Below are 26,941 nucleotides of genomic sequence, written 5' to 3'. Positions count from 1 at the left end.
GCGCCGGGCCACCCGTCTCCCGCCTCCGCTCCCGGAGGAGGCGTGGTCGACGCGCGCCGCCATCTTGGGCGTCTCTCTAGGCGCTCTGTTTACCACTCTATGGTCGCCCGCTCCTGCCCCGCCCCTCCCCAGTCATTGTCTGGAGGAGCTGCGGCGGCCGCAGCGCCGTCTCTTTATAAACCCGCAGTTCCCGGATGTGAATGGATTACAATGTATCTTTCAGGGAAACCTATTATTATCAATGTGACTCCACCGAGGAGTCAATGGTGATGAGGATGAGGATGAGGATGATGAGACATCTCTAAACTTGGAACAAGTTTAAGACTTTATAAGCGGAGAAGAAAAAAAACATCACCAAGATTTGTTTGAGGAAAAATTATAACTCTTGTGTTGATTTTTTTTCATAAACAATAAGAAAAAGTTGTTGGATTTTTTTTTTTTTAATGATTCCTTTTTGGGGGGAGGGAACTTTGTTGCAGCTTTATGGTGGAAAATGCAAAAACCAGAGCCAGGTGCATAATCTTGTAATCTGTGGATATCCCTGGAGCAGAACTGAGTACCAGTTAAAATACTTTTTTGGGGGATACACATGTGAGATACTAAGTACTTGCAGAAGATTTTTGACTCTCTTTTTAAAGTCTCTTTCCTTGGAATATTGTGAGAATATTTGTGGCCATTTAAGGTAACGTTACAATTTGCTGTCAGAGTAAACTGTTTGTAATTGAATTTAATTTTTAAAATGTCGATCCCAGTGTTTTATAAAAACAAAAGGGACAACCTATTCAATAATTGCCAATGGGAAAAAGTGTGTGCATGCATTTTGTGTATGTACTCGCACATCTAGCAATACCAGGGTTTGTAGAATGTATTTTTTAACACGTTAAAATAACGTTATGTTGCATATATTGGAAAAAGCACGCGTGTTATTACGAAACGATAGAATTACGAAGGTTAATTTTTATCCTAAAAAGTGGTGTGAAAAAGTGTGTTCTAAGAGCATGCAGGGCCTATAATTGTAAATGTTGAATTGAAAACTTACAGTGCTGGTGAACCGGGACTTAGCGTGCCTAGGAACTCAAGTGCAAAAACAAAACAACATACACCCCCCAAAATTGTCTTTTTTTTTTTTTTGCGAAGTTTGCAGCTATACTATTCTGTGACCTAAAAGGGAGGGAAAAGAAAGTATGTAATTAAGGTTTCGCCCCCAACGCAAAACTACCAAAACGAAAATCTCCTCAGCAAAATGTGGCTTGATGTGGAAAAGAAAAATATTGTTCCTCTTGGCAAAGTCTTTTTGCATCACGTGTATTTGCAGCCTAGTATAAACTTGCTTTGCCGTGTGTGGATGTGTGAGTGAGAGGGAACGTGAGTAAGAGAAAGAAAGAAGTGAGGGGATGTAAACTCGAATAAATTTCAAAGTGCCTCCGAGGGATGAAACGGGCAAAAACTGAAGTGTTCAGGCTTCAGATTGTAACTGACGATCTGAGGAAAAATGAGGTGCTCGGTGAATTTTCGTTTGTACTTTTTGGCGAGGCGGGGGAGGTGTTGAGATTTGTATTTCGGGGGGGGGATGCATCCCAGCCCGCCCGACCCGGGGCGAGCCGCGTCTCCCCGCCGAGCCCCCCCACCCATTTCTTTGCTGAACTTGCAATTCCGTGCGCCTCGGCGTGTTCCCCCTCCCCCCTTCCCTCCGTCCCCTCCCCTCCCCGGAGAAGAGAGTTGGTGTTAAGAGTCAGGGATCTTGGCTGTGCGTCTGCGGATCTGTAGTGGCGGCGGCGGCGGCGGCGGCGGCGGCGGGGAAGGAGCGGGAGCGGGCGCAGGCGGAGGAGGTGGCGGTGGCGGCGGCCGCGGTTAGTCATGAACGCCGCCTGGGCGCCGGCGGTGCACCGAGAGCCCCTTCTCGCGCGCGGGCGGTAGGTACCGGCGCCGGCGGGCTCGGCGGGCTGCTGCGCCGCGCGGCGCGGGCTCGGGCTCGGCCGCCCCGCACGCGGCTCCGCGCCCCCCGCGCCGCGGGCTCCCGGCTCCCGGCTCCCGGCTCGCGGCGGAGACACCCCTGCCCCTCCCGCGCCGCTTCCCTCCCGCCAGCTCCGGCCCCCGCCCCCTCCCCGGCGATGCCCGCTCCGAGGGACCCAGGACTTTGCCAGGGGCCTGACTTTAATTTTGATAACCCTTTCTTTCACAAATTAGGGTGCTGGACAATCGCAGGACCCGACCCTCCGCTCGGTTCCCCCGCCGCCGACCCTGTCACCCCTCCCCCCTTGGACGTGCTTTCGCTCCAGAGACGCTCATCTTTAATTTCTTTATAGCGACTTTGAAAAGCAGAGGGGAGTGGTGTGTGTGCGAGTGTCTGAGAGTGAGTGTGTGGGGGGGTGGGGTGGAGGGTGGGGGGAAAGTTGAGACCGGATCGTTCTGAGTAGTTTCTCTTTTCTCTGTGATCCATTCATTTCTCGCTCTACCTCCTGTTGCATAAAATGATGCGCTGAAGAGCGGCTTTTTTTTTTTCTTGCCCGGATTTGGTTTTATAGTGGATGTTACCAGTTTGATCGTCTCTTTGGAAATACAATATCGCTTTTTTTTTTTTTGCTATTGCTGCCTATTCCATCTTAAAAAAAAAATCCAAACCAAACCCAACCCAACAACAACTCTCCCATCCCTTCCTCCTTTCCACCTTAATCCCACCCGCCCCCATATCCCCACCCCCAACCCCCCAGTCTCCAAAAATCCGATTGTGTTTTCTCCAAGGATTGGGACTGGATTTTCTGATTGCGGTTATTTCCATGTTTCTAGGTTTGTGTGATTTTGCTAAAATGCATCACCAACAGCGAATGGCTGCCTTAGGGACGGACAAAGAGCTGAGTGATTTACTGGATTTCAGTGCGGTAAGAAAGAGCGGTGAAACTAACAACAGCTGTGAAAAAAACAAAACAAAACAAAAAACCGGACACTTCAGCTAGAAACCAATAGTAATCTAAAGGACAGGAATAATTTTTAATTGGCTGAATCCTTGGTAAATACGATTGTCTTTTTGACAAGTTTTTTAACTATAATTTTTGGGTGCGATGGAAGACCCAGGCTTTTTATTTTTTTTTCTGAGTTTAATTACTTGCCTTGAATTCTCTACCCACCGATTCCCTAAGATAATGGAATCTAACCCCAGTGAAAAGGAAAAACAGACACCTTTAAAACTACAAATCACCCCTAAAACTTGGCCCTATCTGAACACTGGGAGCACGAAGACTTTCTGCACTATTCTTCGTTTTATAATTTTCTGAAGAGAGAAAATAGGAGACCCAGTTGTCTCTTTAAAGTTTTAAACTGATGATGCTTTGGATCGATAGGACCTGTAGCCCTCCCAGCAACATCTTTTCCTGGGATTCCGAAAACTAGTAGATATATGCTGAGCATACGTGTTTTAGAACCCTTTGACTGTTTTGGTAAATTTCATAGTCCTGAGATCAGCACAAAGCGGAACTTACACACTTGTGGCGTTTTACGCCTGTCCTTGGTCCTTCTCCATCCCTTTGCGCCCCTTTCCCAAACCAAGTCCCAGCCGTGTCAGAGAAATGAATTCATTTTTAATGCCAGATGAGTTTGGTGTAAGATGCATTTGTAAAGCAAAATAAAAAGAGTCCACAAAACACACAAATAAAATCCGAACCGCCTTCTGAGTGGGGTTTTTTCATGCTGCTGCTGCTGCTGCTGCTGCTGCTGCTGCTCTTGTAAACCTTTTGGAGAAATGGCTTTCGGAAGTTTTGCCAGGAAACGTAGCCCTAGGCAGCTTTGCAGCCCCCTTTCTGCTTGCTGCACTTTCTCCATCCGTTCCTTTGCTTTTTGCAGGCTCTGACTCAGGGAAGGTGTGCATTATCCACTAGATACGTCGAAGAAGAGGGAAACCAATTAGGGTCGAAATAAATGCTGGAGAGAGAGGGAGTGAAAGAGAGAGTGAGAGTGAGAGAGAGAGAGAGAGAGAGAGTCTTGCTTCAAATTGCTCTCATGTTAGAGATGAAATGAGAATTTAGTGCAGGTGGCACTTTTATTTTTATTTGGGTTCACATATGACAGGCAAATCCTATACGGGATGGAAATGGACATTGCCACGTTTATGGCCAAGGTTTTCGATATAAAACAAACAACTTTTTTCTTCTCCTTTGTGAAGCTAGGTTTTCTAGAGAGGTTGCTGCCCTCCAACCTGAATCTTGATAACAATATGGGGACTGTATTTGTTCAAATTGCAGTACTGCTTGGCAATCTAATGAACCTCAGGGGGGCAAAAAAAACAACAAAACAGTGGTAATGGGGGTGGGAGGTTGTAATGTTGTGCCTGTTCTAATTTTAAGTTGGATAGTTGGGTGGTGGTGTGTTTTACTAAATAAATGCATAGCTTTAAACTCTAAGTTACTTGGTAAGAGTATAAAAGATATTTGATGAACTCTGAAGGCACAAATCTTTTCAACTGTACTATTTCTTTGTTTCTTTTAGATGTTTTCACCTCCTGTGAGCAGTGGGAAAAATGGACCAACTTCTTTGGCGAGTGGACATTTTACTGGCTCAAGTATGTAAATTCTTTTCTTGGTGTGAAGTTAAATGTCCTTAGCTGTTTATTTAATCATTGTATATATTTTGGCTCTGTCAAATTGTTCTGAAAAAGTCATTGAATTTTAGCCTGTGATCATATGGCTTTTTATCATCCAGCAGTGGTATAACTTACACAAAATATTATCTTATGCAATTAAAATTAGCTCTTTTTTTTGTTGTTGTTAAGGATACTGTCTCAAAATTCCATCACTTAATTTAAAAGCAATTTTCTAATACAGTTGTAATCAAACACATGAAGATAAGGCCAGTGTTAACATGGGGAATAAATTAATGTTTCCTATGTGAAAATAGAGGGAAAAACCTAACATTTCATAAAAAGAGAAACTCCCTTGTAAAAAATATCAATTATTAGGTACTGTGTACAATTAACCCTTTTAAAGAAATGAGCACTTAATTTTGCAGATGACTGCTACGTTGTAAACCATAGCTGTAAATAGCCTCTTGCTAATCTGTGGGACTAAATATGAATTCATTTATATTTAAGATATCCTTTTTGATGCTTTAGCTGTTTCTTATATGTAATCATTTACTTTGCTGTATTTAAAGTTGCAAATTTGGAAAGAGTTTTACATTTTATAAATGAAAGGTCTTTGGGTGATGCTTAAAAAAGACCTCAGCGCTATTCACAAAAGAATCTGTGTGTACAATGATTATCTGGCATCTCAGGGGGAGTTTTAGTATAGGACTTTGTGGATGTCTCTTCTTAAAAGTGGAGACTGAAAATATTATATCCATTTAAATATTTTTTTCGTCCAGTGAATTTCAAGTAAGAAAGAGTTAGACATTGTTGTCTGCTTTCCTTTATGTCCAAGGCTTAAATCCAGTTATGCTTGTTAAACAGCTGCAGCATTTTAGGAGTTCTGGCAGGGGTATGTAACAGTACATTAGGCAGAGTACTGTTCTAAAGTCAGACTGGTTGATGTTGACATCTTTTTGGTGTGAGATGCCAGTGGAATTCTCTGTCAACTCTGACTATAATTTCACATCTTTTAATATTTTTTTGGTGCTATAGCAGTGAAAGAAATCTGTCTACCTGTGTAATTTGAGTGATTGGTGTGTTTTTATAAGATTAGTGGCTTTTAAAATTTGCTCATTTCCAAATAAGGCACTTTTCTTTTTATTCCCCCCCCCCCATAAGTTTAGGGAATTTTTATCTCTATTAACTTGACTTACAAGATGTGAGATGCCTCTTATGGTTTTATTTTACTTTACTTTTTGGTACACTTTGAGCAAAAGTACTATTGACAATATGTTTGAGTTTTACTGTCCTAGACCCTGTTATATTTTCCACTTAGGGACTTAGAATTCTTTTTTTTGTATTTGTATTTTATATTCTAAATTTCTTTATGTTCTTCTCTGTATAACTCTTATGATAGAAAACATTACTATGCATGCTTGAAAGTAATGTAGGTATATTAATTTTCCATAGTAAACTATCAAAACAGTAACTTTACCTCAGAGTGATTTTTTTAAATAACTTTACTTAAGAAATGTGTATTCAGTTTAAATCTAAAAGTAGATTATGTCATACAAGCACAGAAGTAGACTACTTTCAAAGTCAGGGCTAAATATTAGTTGGCCCTGTTGTAAAATGGATGCATTTGGAATAACTTAAGTATAATAGTGTGGCTATGGATTAATAAAGTAAGGTGATTAAGAAGTATGAAATTTTATTACAACTATGTGTCTGATCCATTTTCTGTGTTCACATTTGAATAAAGTCCTTGCTGTGATGTTTTAAGTGTTTCTAGAGGGTACAGGCTAGATAAATTTAATACGTATTTAATGCATTTTGGTAGGTGATTATATATCATAACTTACACAGTCCTTAAGACAATTATGTATATATTCCTACATATATCAACCTAGAGAGATTTCACACTTACTAAGCTATGTTATAGTATTTGTAATGAATATGCAGTGATTATTTTTAAGATGTTGAACTTTCAAGTTACATTGTACCAGAGGTGTAGTTTTCAGGACCAACTGTTAATTTGCAAGGGCAAAAAGTGTAGTGGGCCCTTTATTCTGAGTGCACGATTGCATGACTGCAAATGCAGGGTGTTCATTTTATGCAGCATGATGGACACTATAATATGTAGGGTAGAGATTAGAGTGTTAGTTTTCCTCTTTCTAGTGAGACATATTTGAACACAGGGCTATTAGTGAAGAAAATGGGATATATTTCCACTTAATAAAAGATTGATCTCTTTTAAAGCATGACAAAAATGAATCATGAAAACTGCACTTTGCCCATCAATTGGCAGGATGAACTAGGAAACTTTGGAGAGAGTAATAATTTATTAAATTTACTTAAAGTTAATATCCATTGTCCTGAGTAGATTCCAGTGTCATTTTTATGGGTCATTTGGAAAGTTGGAGCTAGGAAGAAAAGATCGAAACTGTAATCAACTATAGGAAAAATTAGGTGTATTTTTTCAAAGTGAAGCATGGTAATATTTCATGCTTAAAATTGCCAATGGTTTTTGATTCCAGTAATACAGGATGCTCCATCGTGATTTGCAATGTGAGAACGAAAATAAAGTGTGGCCATATTCCCTTTAATCTTTCATTTCACAAACATGGTTTTCCCTACCACCTTAAGAAATGGGGAGGCTGCTAGGGAGAATGGAATGTAACCTGAGCTAAGCCTGACATTCCCAGGGAGCATTTTTCACTTGAAAGGCTTTTGTCAACCCTGGAAAGGACCAGCAGTTTTTGTTTGATGTTTGCAGGTGTTCAGCAGAAAGCACTAAAACAATTCAGCCATGATGGTTCAGAGCTTCCATGACCTTAGATGGGAAAATTGGTGGGCTCTGGAATTATTTTTAAGAAATAGTTATAACCTGTCTGGTAACTGAACCAAAGGGATTTAATATCCGTTATATCATTGATCTTAAAACAAACTAAAAGCATCCACGTGCCTGGATGATACAGAAATTATTCTCATGAAAAATAGGATGACAAAGTTAACAAAAGACAAAAAAGGTATCTAAAGAGTCTATAATTTACTGATGAGTAAGGACTTAATTTCTGACATAGGAAAAGTACAATTATTTGGTTATCTTTGAATCCTTTTGTGAGCAAAGGATAACCATACTAGCTTTGGTATCTTTTGAAAAAATAGTTTTAAAGTTGAGCTACTAAATATATATTTTTAAAGACCTTGTTTGATCAGCCTTGGTCACATCTGTTATTTGTATTTGCAGCTAATCTGTGACGGTCACTACATAGTCCTCCTTAGTTGAAAAGTTGAGCTTTTTTCCCCTGTAACTGTTTAGTTTTACTGAGGTGTTCAGCAATTGTTAAAGATTTCCAAATGAATGGATGTTTGAACTATTAAGAGCAGCAGTAAAACACACTCATTTCTGTCATGGGTCATTTTTGGAAGAGGGAAAACATTTCTTGACATTCATGTAAGTTACCTAACTTGTATTCAAATGGCACTAAAACTACACACCAATTTAGTAAAGTCATGGAGGGGAAAAAAATCAGTCCAGTGGGTAGTTTTGTATGACACAGAATTCAAATGGTCCTGAATCGATGTGAGCTCATGATGATGGCGCGAAAAAGTTATTGTCTTAAAGGTATTTGTTCAGGGGATCTACTTACCATCGTGTGTGTGTGTGTGTGTGTGTGTGTGTGTGTGTGTAAACGTATGTGCATGTGTGTCTGCCTGCCTTTTCAAACAGCCTCTTACAATTGTAGTGTAATTCATAATGGTTCTGTGGCTTTTTGTTAAAGGACTGAATAAATTAATAGGTTAAAACAAGTACAGTGGCATTCAAACCATTTTGTTAGAATCCTAGAATTTGGGGGTAGAAACCCCTTGAAGATGTACTGCCCAGTGGTGCCTTCATTGCACAGCTAAAGGAAACTGAAGCTCAAGTTAAGAGCTTCCAAACTGTGCCTTTATTTGTTATTCTAAAAAATAAGTTTTGATTTGCTAATTCTCTATGGCCCTGCAAATCCTTTGCTGGAAACAACACTGGTCTCCCCCGTGTCTTTCTGTCATCCGTATTGCATAATAGGGTGTCAGGACTTGTATGCTGGTATTTGTGCCTGTAAAGGCTGCTACTTGTGCCTGTGGCCTCTGAGGGCTTTTTTAGATTTGGAGCTGAATTTTGGATTATTGATCATTCTCTTTTTGCCTTGTCTTCTCTGGGACTGTTTTGTAAGATGTTGGGTGAAATGCTGGAGTGTGGGTGAGCATGGCATAGTGTTGCTTAATGTACTAGGGAGTGTACTGTATACCTTATATTTATTGCATTTTTTGATCCTCACGAGAACCCAATGAGATGTATGGATTACTGTGGTCAGTTTATAGATGAGGAAACTGAGAGGTGTCAAGCAACTTGCTCTCAAGGCTGTCAGTAATGAAATTAGGTTTTAAACTCAGGTTTGCCTAGCTCAGGGTCCTGAGTCCTTTATACAAACACTCCCCCCCCCCAGACATAGGTAATTTTTTTAAGATTATGTAAGCACACAATATAATATTGAGCTTTGACATGAAATCCTATTCATGATCTTTAGGGTAGATAGCATTTTTAAAAATATTTTTAATGTAATGATATAAACCATACCTACTATTTTTCCTGCCTTAGTGTCCGTATCTGTCCTCTTATGATGGATTTCAATGTGACTCAGTATCTTTTCTGCTATGATTGTTTTTACAAAGAAGATGTAGTAGCTGTCTTAAAAGTTGTGCTTTCATTCTATTAGAAATTGATAATCTGCATGCCAGTGAAAATGTTTCATTACCAATTGTTTTAATGTAGCTATTTAGACCAGAAGGTGAGGTAGCCAAGCCTGATCTGTTAATATCTTAAAAAAAATAAAAATAAAAAGAATCAGTCTCTTCTCTTTAGCTATAAAAAAGTTTTGCAATTCATTGTTAGATCTTTGAAACTTAATATTCAAGAACAATAAGCCTAAATTCTATCTTCATCACTAAAATAAGCAGTTTTGAAGTTTTGATATGTCTATTACTAGACATGTGCTTAAAATGTTACATTTTCTAAATTCAGAAGGCAGAAGCCCTACTCTATTTGACACTGACTTAAGTAAATAAAATGCATTAAACAAGCGTGGGAATCCAAGAACTGTTGAGACTGAAATGCTTAACATTTTTGACAGCATCAGCAAATTATCCTTACCCTACTATTGTAATGAGGAAATCACTTAAATAACAGATGAACAGCTAAGTCACATAAACATATATAATAGAACTATGTAATGAAAGTTTATGCTGTTAATTGCTTGAATCTGTCTTAAATGCTTAGAATCATGGAGCAGTAAAGACTGTCATATAAACAGTTTTGTTTTGAGCTTAAAATTATTCCTTTTTGCTTTCATCTGTTATGATAAACAAAGTAATTTTGTAAGCTTTAAAGATCAAACATTTACTCCTAATGGTAAACTACATTTTATATTGAAAGTTTGCAACCTCGTCCAAGGCACAGAGTTGAGTCCTGGTGGCCCCAGGCCTGTGATTTTCAACGTTTAGTATTATGATGCTATTTAGATCTGTTCCCATAAGCCAAGATAACAGATCTTAAGTTGCCTAATAAGGAACATGGTGTGTTTTGAAATGTTCTTCAGTTTACAAGTCTTGAACCAAAATGTTCTTGGCCAAACCTTTTGAATCTATATGTATGTTGAATAACTCAGATCTCATACAGACGTAGTGCCAAAAATGAAGCTAGGTAGGAATGGAAAAATCCCTTTTTTTGTTTTTTATATTTTATGAGCTGCTTTTTATGACCAGGTGTTCTTCCAAGGTAACTAGATAGCGCTAAGTATTAGAGAAAGTAAAGTACATTATAGGTGGGGTTTTTTTTTTTTTTTTAAAGGTTATTTTTGTTACTGGTTTCTTATTACTCTGGGTAAAATTTTCAAAACCGACCACCAGGTTAATTGGCTTCCATTTGAGCTGTGTATTGTCTAGATCTGTAAGCCTATTTACACTGGCAGTTAGGTATGCATGCGGGTTTTGGTGGATGCTTTTGAACCTTTCCACTCTCAATGCTTATGAGAGAGATATAAGGGAGAAGCAGCAATTTAATCTTTGAAAAAGATCTGTTAACACTTTGTTGTAAGTCACATGTAAGTATGTACTTTTTTATTTATATTAGACTCACAGGAATAGCACAATTATTGAAAAGGTTGTCTTGTTTGCTTTCATTTCAGAAATAAATAAAGGCCCAGTTAATCAGCATATCAAATACCCAGGTGTGTTTAAAATCAGTTTATGTGGATGAATTTCAGGGCAACAGGAAAGTATTTTATTTAAAGGTACAGCCACACGATTGTTCAAATGGATGCTTTTGTACTTTTGTGTGACAATTAACATTTAATGAATGACTTTCTAGACTGCCATTGGTGGTAATTACTATATGTAGTTTATTAACTGCAATCCATTGTTGGATGTGCCTGTATTGATTTGTTTTGCAAACAACCCTTCACACGTGCAGCAGTATTTGTACATTACTTTTTAAAGAACCTGTTTCAGTTGCTGATTGCCTCTAAAAACTTGAGCTTATAAATTCTCATGTAGGTTGTAAAGTCTCATGAAATTTTGGTTGAATTGCAAAATTCAGCAAGTTGTTGTTATGAAAATTTTGCATTCCCATCCTTGGAGAAACTCATAGAAATGGCACGATATTGTTTTTCAAGTAAACGATTTGTAGAAATGTAGATTTACACGAGATGGTGGAGATGCTCTATTATTTTTTAGGTAAGGAGCCAAGGTTTTGGAGGGTGAAATGTCTTTTGCCCAAATCATACAGTTGGTTATTAGCTATAATAAGACACAAATACACATGTCCTGACCCTCTGGTCAAAGACCCCATGCTGCTTTTAATTAAGGTTTGGACTTAATCCGTTAGTACCACCTGTATATTTCTCAAGAAGAGGAAAACTTGCATAATCTCCCATTTCTGAAAAAAATAATAAAAACTGAGACTGTGAGAGGTGGACATCGTAATCCAGCTCACTTGTCATCACATGCTCTAATTTGGCCAAGGCAGTTGACGAATAACTGTTAAAATGTATTGTGTTATTAAAAATAACAAAGTAAGACCCATGATTAAATATCAGGGCTGTAATTTAATCTCAGGGTTCTGGTGCTGTTCATAAACCATTTGACTTTTTTCTGTAACAGATGACGTCAAAATACAGCTTGATTGAATTATGACCCTGGGTTACAGCAGCACCTGCCTGTGCCTCTGTGCTTCTTGGCATGTCAGCATTTCCATTACAAACTTTTTTTTTTTCCTCTGACATTTTTAACTTCAAATAGTTAAACTGGACTGATGTTTGGCGTCTAAACTTTCAGCCCCTTGGGAAAAGTCTATTTTCTCAATAAAACAGAGAAGGTGGTGACAAAGCCTGTTCCAGAATACCTCTTAGAATGTTCTTCCTTGCTTTAATCTTCCATTAATTTAAACATTCCTTTTGAGGTACTTAGCTGAATTGCAAGGCACCCAAATGGAAGGTTTTTAATCTCACATTTCCCATGTCAAGACTTAAGTACTAAGTATTGAGAGGACTGTTAAATTATGAAAAGACCTAGTATCTATCGAGGTTATTGAATTTACAGCTCGGACCATTCCGTTTTCATATTACGTAAAATGCTAAAGAGTAAGGCATGACACACATGCAGAGTGACATACCTTGTGAGCAGTTGCTTTTATATTCACTTAAGTTGAGTAAAAATTGATAATGAATGGTTAGAAAGCTATATTTATTTATATTGCTATTTAGAAACTTTATAGTATAGCTTCAGTTTAACCCCTTGGATTTTAGTATGTTGAGAATGAAGATGGATATTTTTTGTGTGTAGCTAGCTAGCTATAGTAGGTAGTAGCTGTTAATCTACCTAGTATAATTTTGATTCATGGGTCATCTAATATATTTTTTAGTGCGTGCTCTGTTCACACCCTGGTGTTAGCAATGACGGGACTTGGAGAGCTCTGTGTGAGAAAGGTCCTGCCCTTACAGGGCATAGATTCTAACAAGAAAAAGTAGAAGAGTATAAATGTAATTCACATCCAGTGTTTAGAAAACACAATGTTGTGCGAGTTTGGAAAATAAGAACATTTCTTGTTAGGGAAAATTAATAATGACGTGTTCATGGACTAATTGGCTGTGATTCTTGAAGGTGGGGGATGTTGACATGTGGATATTGAGACTGAGTATGTGAAGGTCGCTGTGAGCCACGTACAAAGGAAAGAAATTACTAAGGGCGGATTAAAAAGAACACCCCAAAAGTGAAGTGCCTTGTCTCTGCAGTGGGGTCAGCTCTGATCTAGGCACTTATGATGATTTCCAGGCGGAAATCCCTGTCTTGGATACTTTTTTCTCTTTCCTGATTTTGGATTTCGTGGGAGGGGATTGTTATAGATTATAATCTAGTTCCATCCAAAAGTATATATTTTTAATAGAAATGTTGGGATGGAAATCTTGGTTTTTATGTTCCCAGTTCCAAACTCTTCCTCTTGTGTCATCTAGCGGTGGAAACTTTCTTGAGCCAAAATGGTAGCCAATTTGGAGAAGGAAATTATTTTTTAAACAAATGCTGGGAATCTGGATTTTTTTTTTTGGTAATGTTTGCCACTATGTGGTAGTTTCAGGTTGACAGCATGATAGAACCTTAAAGTCTGCCATCTTAAATTGAAAAAATAATTTGAAACTCACCAATACAATTCAGGATGAGTTTTCATTTTTCTTAAAAGGAAAAACATTTATACATTTTAAGATTACAGAAATTATCACTACAATTTTTATTATTCTTATCACTGCCATCGACATTACCAAGGCCACATTTTGTTTTTGGTTTGTTTCTGAATCTAGCAGGGAAATGTGATAGTTGTTATTGCATTGTTTATTCTAAATAGTAAATTTGGAAATGGCATTTTAAAAACTTCCTCAGAGATATTGTCATCTTAGTCAAGACTAATATAATATTTGTAAAAACATTGTGGAGTGGCCAGATATGAAATCTATCATAATTATATCATAAATAGGAAAATATTTATATGTGTATATATGTGCATATATATTCCATTTCTTTCCCCAAGAATTGATGAATTGGGGGAAATTCTGTGGGTGACCTCCAAGTATTTTTTTTTTTTTTTGTAGAGACAGAGTCTCACTGTACCGCCCTCGGGTAGAGTGCCGTGACGTCACACAGCTCACAGCAACCTCCAGCTCTTGGGCTTACGCGATTCTCTTGCCTCAGCCTCCCAAGCAGCTGGGACTATAGGCGCCCGCCACAACGCCCGGCTACTTTTTTGTTGCAGTTTGGCCGGGGCTGGGCTTGAACCTGCCACCCTCGGTATATGGGGCCGGCGCCCTACTCACTGAGCCACAGGCGCTGCCCGACCTCCAAGTATTTTAATGGGATGTGTGCTTCAGTTTCCATAGTAAAGCCAAAGACTCAAGTGATGATTTGATAACTCGCTTGGGAAGAATGTATTAATGAATGTTTGCTACAGAGTTTAAACACAGATTTTTGTGACAACATACTCTAGATTTTTAAAATTTTCACTTGAGAACCCATAAATTCCCCAACCTTTTTGTTTGCTTTTCAAAAAATAAGAGATTTATATTGGAAATGTTTTGTAATCTTTCAAGTTTAAACTCAAAGAAGAAAAATTTTGTCCATCAGATGGTAATAATATTTACGGATTGAGCATACAATTCCATTCCTAGCCCAGACTGTAAGTTGGAGAAAAGACTGGACAATATAAATTTTAATACTTTTTTGAATATTGCATTGTTATACGTCCTCTTGAACATCACTGTCCACTGACAAATGTCCCAAGCCATTGAGCGCTGTCATTCTTTATCTAGTTACTTTTAACTAGAAGATTCATTTTTTTCTCACACCTAATTTTCCCCTGATTTTATTAACTTCTTTTTATTCTTCAGTTTATCTCTTTGGCCCATGTGAAATTATTTTTCTTTTGTATGGGGTGTATGTTTAGTGTCCCACTTGTGAGAGAATTATACATTTTGATCCTTAGTAATTTTGGTAGAATTGGATAAGAGATAATATTAACTGTTTAAGGCTTGTAAACTTCAGAAAAGTGAAAGGGAATGAATTATTGTCTTTTTTTTTTTTTTTTTTGAGACAGAGTCTCACTATGTCGCTCTAAGTAGAGTGCTGTGGTGTCACAGCTCACAGCAACCTCAAACTCTGGGGCTTAAGTGATTCTCTTGCCTCAGCCTCCCAAGTAGCTGGGACTACAGGCGCCCACCACAATGCCCGGCTATCTATTTGTTGCAGTTGTCCTTGTTTTTTTTAGCTGGCCCAGGCTGGGTTCCAACCTGCCAGCGTTGGTATATGTGGCCGGTGCCCTACCGAGCTATGGGCGCTGCTGCCCCTGTTATTTTTTTCAATTGGAATGTATTTCATTGGAGTAATGATGGCATTATTAGGATAATTAACTTTCATTCACTCATTCATTTAGTAAAATTTTTTTGAGAGCTAAGATACAAGTTAGAGCGTTAGATACTATGGTGTTATAAGGAAGAAGCAATTTTGACTTTGGATATTGCTGTTGCATAAAAATTCCATAATGATTCAAAGCAGGTACTTTTAAAATTAGTGATATTGAAATACACAAGTGGACTTCTTCAAAAGACACTTTTCAAATATGACTAAGTACAGACCTCACGTTTCCGAAGGAAGCAGAAGTTCTAGAATCTGTGTGTGTGTGTACCTCTACACGAGTCTAAATGAAGGGTGCTGAATTAGCATGATGATGAAAATTAGACCTTGAAGTGTATTGTTACGAGTGTGCTTGCAAATCTAGTCCCAGAGCCTGTAGGGGAGGCAATGGCAGTTACGTTCCATTTGTCCCTTTTGAGTAGGAATCAGAAAGTTGGATGTATAGATGGTACTCATTTTTTCCAGGGCTCTAGATAACACATGCTTAGCTTTATTATTACCACATTTAAATTTTTTAAAATATCTGTTTTTAAATTTACACAGAGTGAAGTTACCCTTTTACTTTTAAAATTAAGCAGGTATTTGTTGAGCATCTACTGTGTGTCAGGAAAGATGCTGGTGCTGGGACCAAAGTGATGGACAAGACAGGTGTGTTCCCGGCATTGTGGGAGTCAGACGTGAATCCGCCAGAGGAATGCCAGGTCCTACACCTGAGAGGTGTGCGGCAGGAGAAGAGTTTGCAGTAGGGACTGTGACCGAGGCAAGTAGTCAGGAAAGGCTTCTTTGAGGTGATCACACTAAACTGATGATGGATGAGGGGGAGTTATGTGGGTGAACTTGGCTCTGGCAGTAGGTTCCATGCAGACAGAGCAGCATGCCTTGAGTGGAGATAGGTGGGGGGAAATAGGGCATGATTTCAGCTGGAGGTAGGGTCAGGGTCAGCTCCTACCAGGTAGATCCATGGGAGCCTTTGCAGTGTACTGCTGATCAGACTGAACCCTCTGCAGTAGTTTGGAATATAAACCCAAAGGGTAACAGTGTGGGAGGGCAGTGAGAGATGGGGTTGCTGGTACAACAGTGTGGACAGTGAAGTTAGAGAATTCCATAGACCTTATTTGAAATCTGTACCTTTAGGTCTTTGGGAAGCATTCATAGTAGGCACTTGATTTTTCAGGGGTAAAACTTCCCATAGTTTATGCAATTGAAAATCTTCCATCTTTTATACCTTCTAACAGTCACTGTGAGACTTCATTCAGCTATGGTGTAATATGCACTGCCTTTTTAGCAACCACACGCGATAGAAGTGCTTTTTATTTTCTGAGAAAAGCATTAGATTGATTTTGCAATGTTGTTTTGCAAGGCTGCAAAGGTGGAAGTGGATCTTCTTTAGTGGGATTCGGTAATTAGGCACTATTTAGGCTTTTTATAGCTTATGCTCCCATGAGCAGTCAACACTATGGTGGTTTAGTAGTTCAACTTATTGAATTGAACTCCCTCTCTCCCTGCCTGTGGTCAGGTATCAGACAGCATGGCCACAAGATACGACTGAGTGTCTTTGTTGGTGAACTTCAGGAGGGTGGTTTGATTTACGTGATATTCTATCTGGGATCACAACATTATTATTTGATTGTATTTTGTCTGAGGCAGCCCATGGGGGGAAATGATCTGTTAACTCTTGATTAGGAATGAAATGAAGCTTCCCCTTTTTACAAATCCCAGTGAACGTCCGTCTTTTTCTGTGACCATCTCTCTCTCTTTCCACCTGCCTTCCCCACTCTCATTTTCTCACTATTTACCCAAACTAGTATGCTCATTAGTCCATTTTAGTTGGGACTAATTATCACTATTTGTTTTGTGTATTTACTGTTCAAGTTGAAGAAAAAGTATTTTCTTTCTATTTTTGGTGAGGCCAGCTAGTTGGAGCTTTGGAGTAATGCTGGGGGCATGGGTGGCGTCCTGATACCTGTGCCAGGTGGCAATACGTGGTTCCCTGACTTTCGAGCTCCCTGTTCCCTGCATCATGAGGGTGCTGAAAGGAGAGTGGCATGGAACTGTCTGTACCAAGTGAAAAACTCCGGAAAGCATGTGCCCACTGCTGGTGAGTGAGGAGCAGGACACTGCTGCGAGTGGGCAGCACTCTCATGCTGCTCTGCCTCTTAGAGAATGCCTATCAGCATACAGGCACACTTAGTCACTTCATTAAAACTAAAGGGAAATATAACACGCAAAGAGCTTTAGCAGTATCTGCAATACTTCTTCTTTTGAAAAGAAAAGTATGATAGAATGTTAAGGCTAACAAAGCTGGGAATGGGTTGATAGCCACGAGTTATGGTATTTGTTTTCTTTATGCTTGAAGTATTTCATCATTAAAAACAAAACAAAAATAAAAATAACAGAGCAAAAAGTCTTCCCATCATTCACATTCCCTCTGGCCACGGTCTCTTTCTTAACCTCGTTCCTTGCGAGACTTTTGGTGTTTTCTACATAGGGTGCTTCTGTAGGCTTTAAATTTCATTGCATGATGTTTGGCACCTGACAGAATAAGCAATGTAGCATATATAAATTATGAAGCTTAATGCTGGAGTGAAACTCGGGAACCCACCGCTCAGCATGACGGAATGAGTGCGAGGGTAATGTCACAGGCTCAGCCTGTCTCTGTAGAGTCCTCACTATCCATGTTCTTCCCTAGCCCTGTGTCTTCCCTGCCAGAGGTAAACATTGGCGCGCGCGCGTGTGTGTGTGTGTGTGTGTGTGTGTGTGTTTAAGTAGTTTTGTGACATGCATAAGCATCCTTGAGCAATATCATACGTTGCTTGGTTTTGCTTGTTTGGAAAGATTACAAAAATGTTACCATATTGTCTTGTCCTCCTGGCTTTTTCACTCAGTGTTTTTATTCCTTATGTTCTTTTTTTTTTTTTTTTTTTTTTTTTTTGCAGTTTTTGGCCAGGGCTGGATTTGAACCCACCACCTCCGGCATATGGGGCCAGCACCCTACCCCTTTGAGCCACAGGCGCCACCCTTTATTCCCTATGTTGTTGCATGGGGCACAAGTTCATTTTCACTGCTGGAGAATATGCGCCATTTACTCATATACCTTCCAGTTGACGATCTTTTGGGTTGACGCCCATTGTTTGGAGTGGGAATAGTTGCTTGTACGTCTGTCTGTCTTGAGGCACATGGAGAAGACTTTCTCTGTAGGGTACGTATCTATGAGCAGAATGGTTGGTTTGTAGAGTTGTCACAGTCCAACACGACCGGCTAGCGTCAGTTATTTTCCAGGGATGTTTACTCCTCTGTGCACACTCCCCCTGCAGCCTAGACGTTATTATGGATGCATATCCTTGCTCCCCTCTGTGGCCCATTTTTAATTAGTAGCAACAAAGTGGATATAAAATAAAAAATGTATCTCATCAGGTTTTTACTCTGCATTTTCTGGATGAAGTTGAACATTTTTGTATGTATTTCTTTTTTTCTTTTTTTGAGAGGAGTCTCACTATGTCGCCCTCAGTAGAGTTACGTGGTGTCACAACTCACAGCAACCTTAAACTTTTGGGCTTAAGTGATTCTCTTGCCTCAGCCTCCCAAGACGCTGGGATTACAGGAGCCTGCCACAATACCCGGGTTTTTTTTGTTATAGTTGTCATTGTTGTTTAGCAGGCCCTGGCCGAGTTTGAACCTGCCAGCCTTGGTGTATGTGGCTGGTGCCCTACCAACTGAGCTATAGGCACCGAGCCTGTATTTATTTCCTATCATTCATTGTTGTCTTTGTGTGGATTCTCCTCCTGCCCTACTTTCAATGGGCTTTTGGGGTTTTTCTTGGTCATTTGTACCTGTTCCTGATACATTTCTGGATAATAATTCTTTCTCAGTCATACATGCTGCAAATACCTTCCCTTACTTTATGACTTGACTTTTCATCATCTTTGATGGTATCTTTTCATGAATGGAAGTCCTTAAATTTAATGTAGTCATGTTATTACTTTTCCTCCCTTTTTTGTGTTTTATGTCGTAGTTGGAAAAGACTTCTTTACCCCATGGTTATATATTTTATTGTATGTTTCTTCTGGAAAGGATTTCGGGGTTTTGCCTCTCACATTTAACTCTTCAGTACAGTTGGGATTGATTTTGTGTGGAGTGGGGTATAGGGCTCCAATTTTACTTTTCCATAAATGTCTAGATACCCATTTGTTCTAGAATCATTTTTTGAAAAGTCAGTCCTTTCTCTATTCACAGTGCTATTTTGCAGCAAGCTCAAAGTCTTGGGCTCAAGTGATCCTCTTGTCTCAGCCTTCTATGTAGCTGGACTACAGGTGCCTGCTACAAAGCTTAGCTAGTTTTTTTGCAAAGACAGAGTCTTGCTCTTTTGTTTTTTTTCTCTTTTGTGGCCGTGGCTGGGTTTGAACCTGCCACCTCTGGCATATGGGGCTGGCACCCTTACTCCTTGAGCCACAGGAGCTGCCAAGTCCTGGAGTCTCGCTCTTGCTCAAGATGGTCTCAAAACTCGTGAGCTCAAGCAATCCACCTGCCTCAGATTCCCAGAGCGCTGGGATTACAGGCATGAGCTACTATGCCCAGCCTCCTACATATATTTTAATGGTGATTTCTTTATTTCCTTTAATCAGTTACTATTATGAGTGGCATTTATATATTTCACTATGGTAAGCTACCTTTGCAGTTTTGAGATAAAATTAGGGATGTATTTTTACTACTCTTTTAAAAGTACTATCCTAGACTCAGTTTGCAAGTATTTTCTTTAGCATTTTTGCATCTAAGATGGGCAAATAATAATTTTTTCTCTTACTTTCCTGCCTGGTTCTGGATACAGGATATAAGGATAGATTTGTAGAATGAATAGGGGAACATTCTCACTCTGTCTTCTATGGAAGATTCTATAATAAAGCTGAAACAATCTGTTCCTTGACATTAGGTCAGACTGACCTGGTGTGAGAAGATTTTAAGGTGCTTCTGTAATTTTTGAATATTATACTATTGAGAATACGAATTTTTATTTGTGTCTTCATTCTTTGTCCTTGATTAACCTAACCAGAAGTTTTCCCCCTTGTTTTAGTCTTTCCAAGAGTCAACTTTTGGCTTTGTGGATTATTTTTATTGTGTTGGCTTTCTGCTTTATTAATTGTTATCTTTATTATTTCCTGCTTTCTATTTACTTAAGTTTATTTTGATTTTTTTCTCCTAACTTGAGTTGATCACTTAGTGTGTTATGTTGTCATCCTTTCTTCATACAATGGACTAGCATAAGGCTATCGAATGCGCTCTAAGAACGCCTGTCTCTGTTTTCCACAGGGTCTAATTTGTAACATTTTCATCATTTTATATTTGTAGTATTTTAAAACTTCCAATATAATTCCTCTTGACTCTTGCAATATTTATTGGCACCTTTAGAATTTTACTAATGAATGTATCATTTATCTTGTTATTATTGACTTCTGTTGTAATTTAATTATTGTCAGAGAACTCTTCTGTTTGGTGACAATTCTTTGATCTTTGTCGAGACTTGCTTTATTGTCAAGTTTTTATTAATCAGTTTTCATAAGTTCCATTTATGCTTCAGAAGAACCTGTGTTCTCTTCTTACTGAGTTGAGGGATCTGTGTGTATCCGGAAGTTCAAGCTTGTTAATTGTACCTTAAAATCATCTATATCTTTGCTAATTTTTAAAATCTTCTTATCTTTGCTAATTTTTAAAATCTTCTTGACACATTTGTTTCTGAAAAAGCAGATTGAAATAACTATCTGTGATGACGACTTTATAAATTTCTCTCTGTTTTTCTGTTTTGGCTTTTTATATATTAAAATTATATTATTACATGTATTTGTGTTAAGAATTACTATATCTTTGCAGTTAAGTAAACAATTTATTCAGTTTACATGTGGTCACTCTCTTTCTGCCTTTCCTTTGGTCCTTGAGTCAATTTTGTATGATGTTGGTATAATTCTCTCACTTTTTGGCCAATATTTGTCTAGTTTATCTATTGTTTAACCTTTTCTTTTCAACCATTTCATGTTGTTACGTTTTTAAATATCCAGATAGACATTATTTCCCTCTCATTACTCTCCTGATTTTATTCTACTATTTTTTGAATTCCATGGTGGCTCATACAGGTCTGATGTCCTTCTAATCACCATTTCCTCCTGTCAGATCTGTGTTTTCTTCTGATTTCTTTTTGGTATTTAGTAATTTTACCATAATGTGTCTATGTGTAATTTTTATTATTTTATTTGATATACATGCATTTGTTTTTCATGCATCTGTGGCTTTCTCTGTTCCTTTAATTCAGAAGCATTATCAGATTTTATCTGTTCAGATATTCTACTCATTCATTTTATACTCTTCTTGGAGACTTTAAATGTAAGCTTGACCTTTCTGTCCTCCGTTTCTCTTAACTTTTCTCTCATATTTTCTAGCTCCTTTATATCTGCTATATTCTGGGTAATTTCTTTAGAGCCATCTTCTAATTCACTAATTTTCTTTTCAACATTATCTATTATGTTGTCTAATGCATCAGTGGATTTTAAAAATTACATTGCTTACTTTTCCATTTCTAAAACTTTTATTTGGTTCTCTTGAAACTGTGCCTGCTATTTATTATACTTTCTTCTTCATTTTTGTGATTCTGCCTTTGATTTTCTTAAAATATGATATATAGCTATTTTACAATAAAGTTAGTATCTGAATTCCATGGAAGGAGTCTAGTTTCATGGGCTATAAGGAGTCTCATTTCTACTGATCCTCACTATGTTTCTTTGTTTTCCTTGTTTGTTATACTTAAGAATTCATACTTGGTGGGTACTAAAGGAATGAAAATCTGGGAATCTGAGGTGAGAATTCTTTCCCCCAGAGAGGAATGGTTTGCTTCATGGTCTCTTTTAGGAGTGTCTTGTTTGGTTAGCTCTTTCATTTGCTGGTGGCCCAATGGCTAGCCTTCTATCACAGTGCTAATATTGACATTTCCCCTCAGAGCATCCCTGCCTCTTGTGTCTACCTTTTACTGCTGAAAATGTAAGTTTTGTTTTATTTTTGGTACCATTAACATTTCCTTATTTCTTACATTCATACTCTTGCAGAAATATTTTTAGTGCTGAATGGTGGTTGTTTTGTAGTGAGAGAGGCCCTTGGAGTATGTAATTCATCATACTTTGGGAAGCAGAATTCTGATTTACTCTTTGACCCTTTTCATTCTGTCTTCTGTCCCTACTTATTCAATTGAAACTAGTCTTGCTAAGATTACCAATGACTTCCATCCCTCTCAACAACTTTTGAGAAAATGTTTTTTTCTTTAAAAAAATTAGAAATTTTGTGCATCTAGATTCTCTCCCAACACAGTCTCCTCTCTGATATTCTTTCTGCCTCTCCTTTGCTGGCAGTTCTTTTTCTGTCTGAACCATAAATATTTGATCCTCTGGGATCATATAGGACCTTCTTTGCTCTTCTGTTGAAAGGCAGTTCAGAGTAGTGCCTCAGTCTGGAATTAGGCTGAGTTGTTATCATCTCGTGATTGGGAGGGTGACCTTGTTTCCTCATTGTAAGATGGAGATAGAAACACTGTTGTTGGAAGAATTCAGTAAGAATTGTGTGCCATGCACTCAGCCTATGTCCAACAGTACAGGTCTGCTTTTATTCCCACATACATTTTCTTCCTACGTCGTCTCCTCTGTTTCCAGGATGACGGCTCATATATGTTGCCCTAGTACCATCTGTGCCTCCCAGTGTCCGTTTCTAGAGCCAGCTGTCTGTGAAATTTGATTCCGTCCGTCCCCTTTGTGTATGCCCGCCCTGGATTTCTGCATATAGGCAATGGCACTACCCTGCACATCGTTGATTAAACCAGGTTCTGGATGCTTTGGCTCCTTCCTTTCCATTACCTTCTCCTCCCTAATAATTGTGGAGTTCTGCTCTTCACCCCTGCTTTTACCAGTTGAGATCAAGTCACCATCATTTCTTCCCTCAGTCTATAATTATAGCCTCTTGCTTTCCCCACTTCCACTCCTTTTCTGTTGAATCTATTTTGCAAAGCAATCAGAGTGATTTTTTTTTTTTTTTAAATTCAAACAGCATGTTGTCTCCAGTATCAGTGATTTTCTCATAAAGCCTCGAATCACTTCTATTCTCCTTCACCACGCCCTTGAGGTAAACTTCCACAACCTCGTTTGGTTCCTTTCTCCTCTTGCTTTGTACAGTCTGGCTTCATCAGACGTCTTTTAGGTCTTGGACTTCACCACGCTCTTCTCTGATCCGTGCCTCTGTGTGTAGCACAGAGCACCTCTCTTCTCACTCTTTGCCTGGCTAACTCCACTCAGAGCTCATCGGAGATGATGTTTTCTCAGAGAGACTTGCTTTATGTTCTAAATCAAAACTTTTTTTGATTCAATAAATGTTAACATTTTAAAATTAATAATGTAATAAACATATGTATGTATCTTAAAAGGAATTGCTAAATAATATGAATAACAGTTCTGTATGACCATGCTAATTTTAAGTTTAGAGTTTTGTCATTGGAAACCATCACCTTCTTTTTTGTCCTCAATTAATGGGTTTTCAAGGTCATAAAAGTGTTTTATGGTTATATTGCAGTTTTTGCGTTTGCACACACACTTTGCATGTACCCTTTGTTACCAGATAAAGTATTGGCCCAAATCAGGGGTTAGAGAACTGACAGTCACTGAGTATTGTATGTTGGGCTTTTTTATGTTATTTTCATGTGTTAAACTCTAAAAAGTATGGTTATCTCCAAAGCACTGAAGAGGAACTGAGATTCAGAAAATCCTCTGACCCGAGCCTAAGTTTAGTACAGGCATTTGAACTCCAAGAGAAGAGCTCTTTCCATATCTTCTGTCTTATTTCTTCTCTGAGCAAACTCATATACTGTTCACATACTGTGATACAGACTACAGTTCACAAAGTTCTTCCACATGCTTTATCTGATGTAAGATGTACATCAGGGCTGGGTGCAGTGGCTGACACCTATAAGCCTAGCACTCTGGGAGGTCAAAGTGGGTGGATTGCTTGAGATCAGGAGTTGGAGACCAGCCTGAGCAAGAGCGAGACCCCGTCTTGAAAAAATAGCCTGGTGTTGTTGCGGGCACCTGTAATCCCAGCTACTTGGGAGACTGAGGCAAGAGGATTGATCACATGAGCCCAAGAGTTTGAGGTTGCTGTAAGCTATGACGCCAAGGCACTCCACCCAGGGGGACAAAATGAAAGAATGTCTCAAAAAAAAAAAAAATGTACATCAGGTTCTAAAGAGGGCAGGGCATTATAACATTTTATTATGATGTATTATGGTGTAGGCTTTTCATTCACTATTTATTGCACTGAGCGTCTGTTTGAGGTCCTGAGTTTACAGACAAGAAAAATTAAACAATGAGTGACTGAGTTCTCTGTGAAGTGACACAATGAAATATTGAATTGTTGGTGGTTTTTTTGGGTGTGGTTTTTGGCTGGGGCTGGCGCCCTACTCCTTTGAACCACAGGCACCGCCCTGTTGGTGGGTTTATTTATTTATTTATTTATTTATTTTTTTTTTGTAGAGACAGAGTTTCACTGTACCGCCCTCGGGTAGAGTGCCGTGGCCTCACACGGCTCACAGCAACCTCTAACTCTTGGGCTTACGCGATTCTCTTGCCTCAGCCTCCCGAGCAGCTGGGACTACAGGCGCCCGCCACAACGCCCGGCTATTTTTTTGTTGCCGTTTGGCCGGGGCTGGGTTTGAACCCGCCACCCTCGGCATATGGGGCCGGCGCCCTACTCACTGAGCTACTGGCGCCGCCCTGGTGGGTTTTTTTAATTAGTTGGAGAAGGAGAAAGCACAGATACTTTTTGAATTTCAGTAGTTGTATTTGTCTGTTTTCTGTTTATCTATCTATCTATGATTGAATATATTTGAGAATAAATGTAACTAGTACAACTAGGCCTAAATATTGTACATATTATTCATAGGAGAAGTCCCAAGGTTTTTTTTTTTTTAAAGTTAATCCTTTATATAAAAATATTAACTGGGGCGGCGCCTGTGGCTCAAGGAGTAGGGCGCCGGTCCCATATGCCGGAGGTGGCGGGTTCAAACCCAGCCCCGGCCAAAAAAAAAACAAACAAACCAAAACCTCCCCCCCCCAAAAAAAAATTAACTGGATAAAAGTTCATTTAATACTAAATTATGGCAAAAATCAAGAAGGTAACCTTATGGAAAGCATGCTCAGGTTAGTTGGTTCCTTTAGGCAAGCCAGGTAGAATGTCCTTCTACCTGGACATAGGAGGCAGGAGGGCCCCCTCCCAGGGAGATTGGAGAGGGGCTTTGCAATGTCTGGGAGAGCTAATGTTTATATCTACAGCTTCCCTGAGACCTTCCATGGCTCTCACCCCCTTTACTGAATATTTTGGTTTAAATATGCATTTTGATGTTTTGAATTTATAAATCTAAAAATTTTTTCAAAGCCCATTTTTTGTTATCTATTTCTTTATTATGGATTTCACTATGTTTCCTTTTACATGTATAGGCATATCTATAAAGGAAGAGTTTTTTGAAAGACAATTACTCTTTCTCACTAAGGAAATAGAGATGGAACAGATGTCTCAGAAACTGGAATAATATAACTAGAGCAAGGGTCAGCAAACTTTCTCTGAAAGGGGCCAGACAGTAAATATTTTTGGTTCTGTATTGCAACTATTATGTTCTGCTGTCGTGGCATGAAGGTTGCTGTAGTAGACAGCAAAAGAGCCAATGAGCATTGCTGTATTCCAATAAAACTTTATTTACAAAAATCAGGTAGCAGTTGAATTTTGCATGAAGAGCTGTAGTTTGCAGACCCCAGATTGGAGAAAGGTATCTTAGAAGCAGACTTGAGGAGAAATGGGTCTCTCTCCCCAGCCTTCTGCATCATTAGCTGTGTGATCTTGGATGATGTGCTTTTAAGTCTTAGAGAGTGAATTTATTCATTTGAAAAATGAGACATTTTTCTTGTATGGGCAGTTTCTGTTTTCTTTACATTTTTTATGTGTTTAATATACTAGAGTGAGCATGTGTTACTTTTGTAAACAGAACAGACTATTTAAAAATTGAAACACAAGCTAAAAATAGAATGTTATTGTGAGAAAAATATTGTGTGTGAAAAGAATTTCAGAAGAAAGATCAGATTCTTTGTGGAACGAGGATGGAGATAAATAAATCAGTAGATCTTAGGTATGAAGATCATTATGGGCAAAGATTGTTTCTCACTTAAGAATTTTGTGTCATACATTACTGTATTAGATGGAGAGCCATTAACTGATTATTTTTATAGCATTTATTTATACATTTACCAATTAATTTAGACAATTTATTGAACCATCACTATGAATAAAGGACTGTGTTGAGTGCTTGAGGTAGAAAAAAGGATGACAAATAAAATTCTTTATTTGAAGGAAGGCACATTGATGGAGATTGACACTTCATAAAATATTATCTTCTTGTCTGGTAAATTCTTGATGAGAAGCATAGACATACAGGGAGGCGACAGAAAATACGAACCTTTGGAGTAGAGGAAGGTGCTGAGGAACCTCCGCAGAGATTGGCCTTGAAAACAAACAGGGAATCTCTAGACTCGACAGAAGGGGGCAGGGCCAATGGATGAGTCGGTGTGGTTGAGAACTTTGCAAATCGCAGGTGGTCTAAGACAGAAATGGTGTTGATCGGGAGTGGGATTTAGCATGTTTTTGGACCCATGGAATGCTTTGGGAATCTGAAGATACGTCACTTTTCCATAGGCAAGTTCATATAGCATGAAGATGTTAATATTTTGTTTTGAGGATAAGGATCATTTAATGAACATTACGAACTTCCTGTGTGCTTCCCTTCTGGGAAAGAAGAGGATTTCTCAGATATACGTGTGGACAAGC

At 38.8% G+C, this 26,941-nt stretch overlaps 1 protein-coding gene across 8 annotated transcripts in view; it reads left to right on the top strand.

The window, feature by feature from the left end:
- Nucleotides 1–168: 168 nt before the first annotated feature.
- The window catches only part of TCF4 (transcription factor 4), a 375,650-nt gene continuing 348,877 nt past the window's right edge, over nucleotides 169–26,941 (top strand). For 5 of the 8 annotated variants that reach the window (XM_053571074.1, XM_053571072.1, XM_053571073.1 and 2 more), the window contains exons 1-3: nucleotides 1,763–1,913; nucleotides 2,788–2,879; nucleotides 4,480–4,552. In XM_053571074.1, coding sequence (XP_053427049.1) covers nucleotides 2,808–2,879; nucleotides 4,480–4,552 — 145 coding nt within the window. In that variant the 5' untranslated portion in view covers nucleotides 1,763–1,913; nucleotides 2,788–2,807. Of the gene's footprint in view, nucleotides 683–1,417; nucleotides 1,498–1,753; nucleotides 1,914–2,787; nucleotides 2,880–4,479; nucleotides 4,553–26,941 lie in introns of those variants that run through there. The other 3 variants (XM_053571071.1, XM_053571075.1, XM_053571076.1) reach the window with 3 other exon arrangements.

Source organism: Nycticebus coucang, chromosome 19 (assembly GCF_027406575.1).
Source record: "Nycticebus coucang isolate mNycCou1 chromosome 19, mNycCou1.pri, whole genome shotgun sequence".
Taxonomy (NCBI): Eukaryota; Metazoa; Chordata; class Mammalia; order Primates; family Lorisidae; genus Nycticebus; species Nycticebus coucang.
Note: the sequence above shows the minus strand (reverse complement) of the source record. Positions and strands in the feature narration are given on the sequence as shown.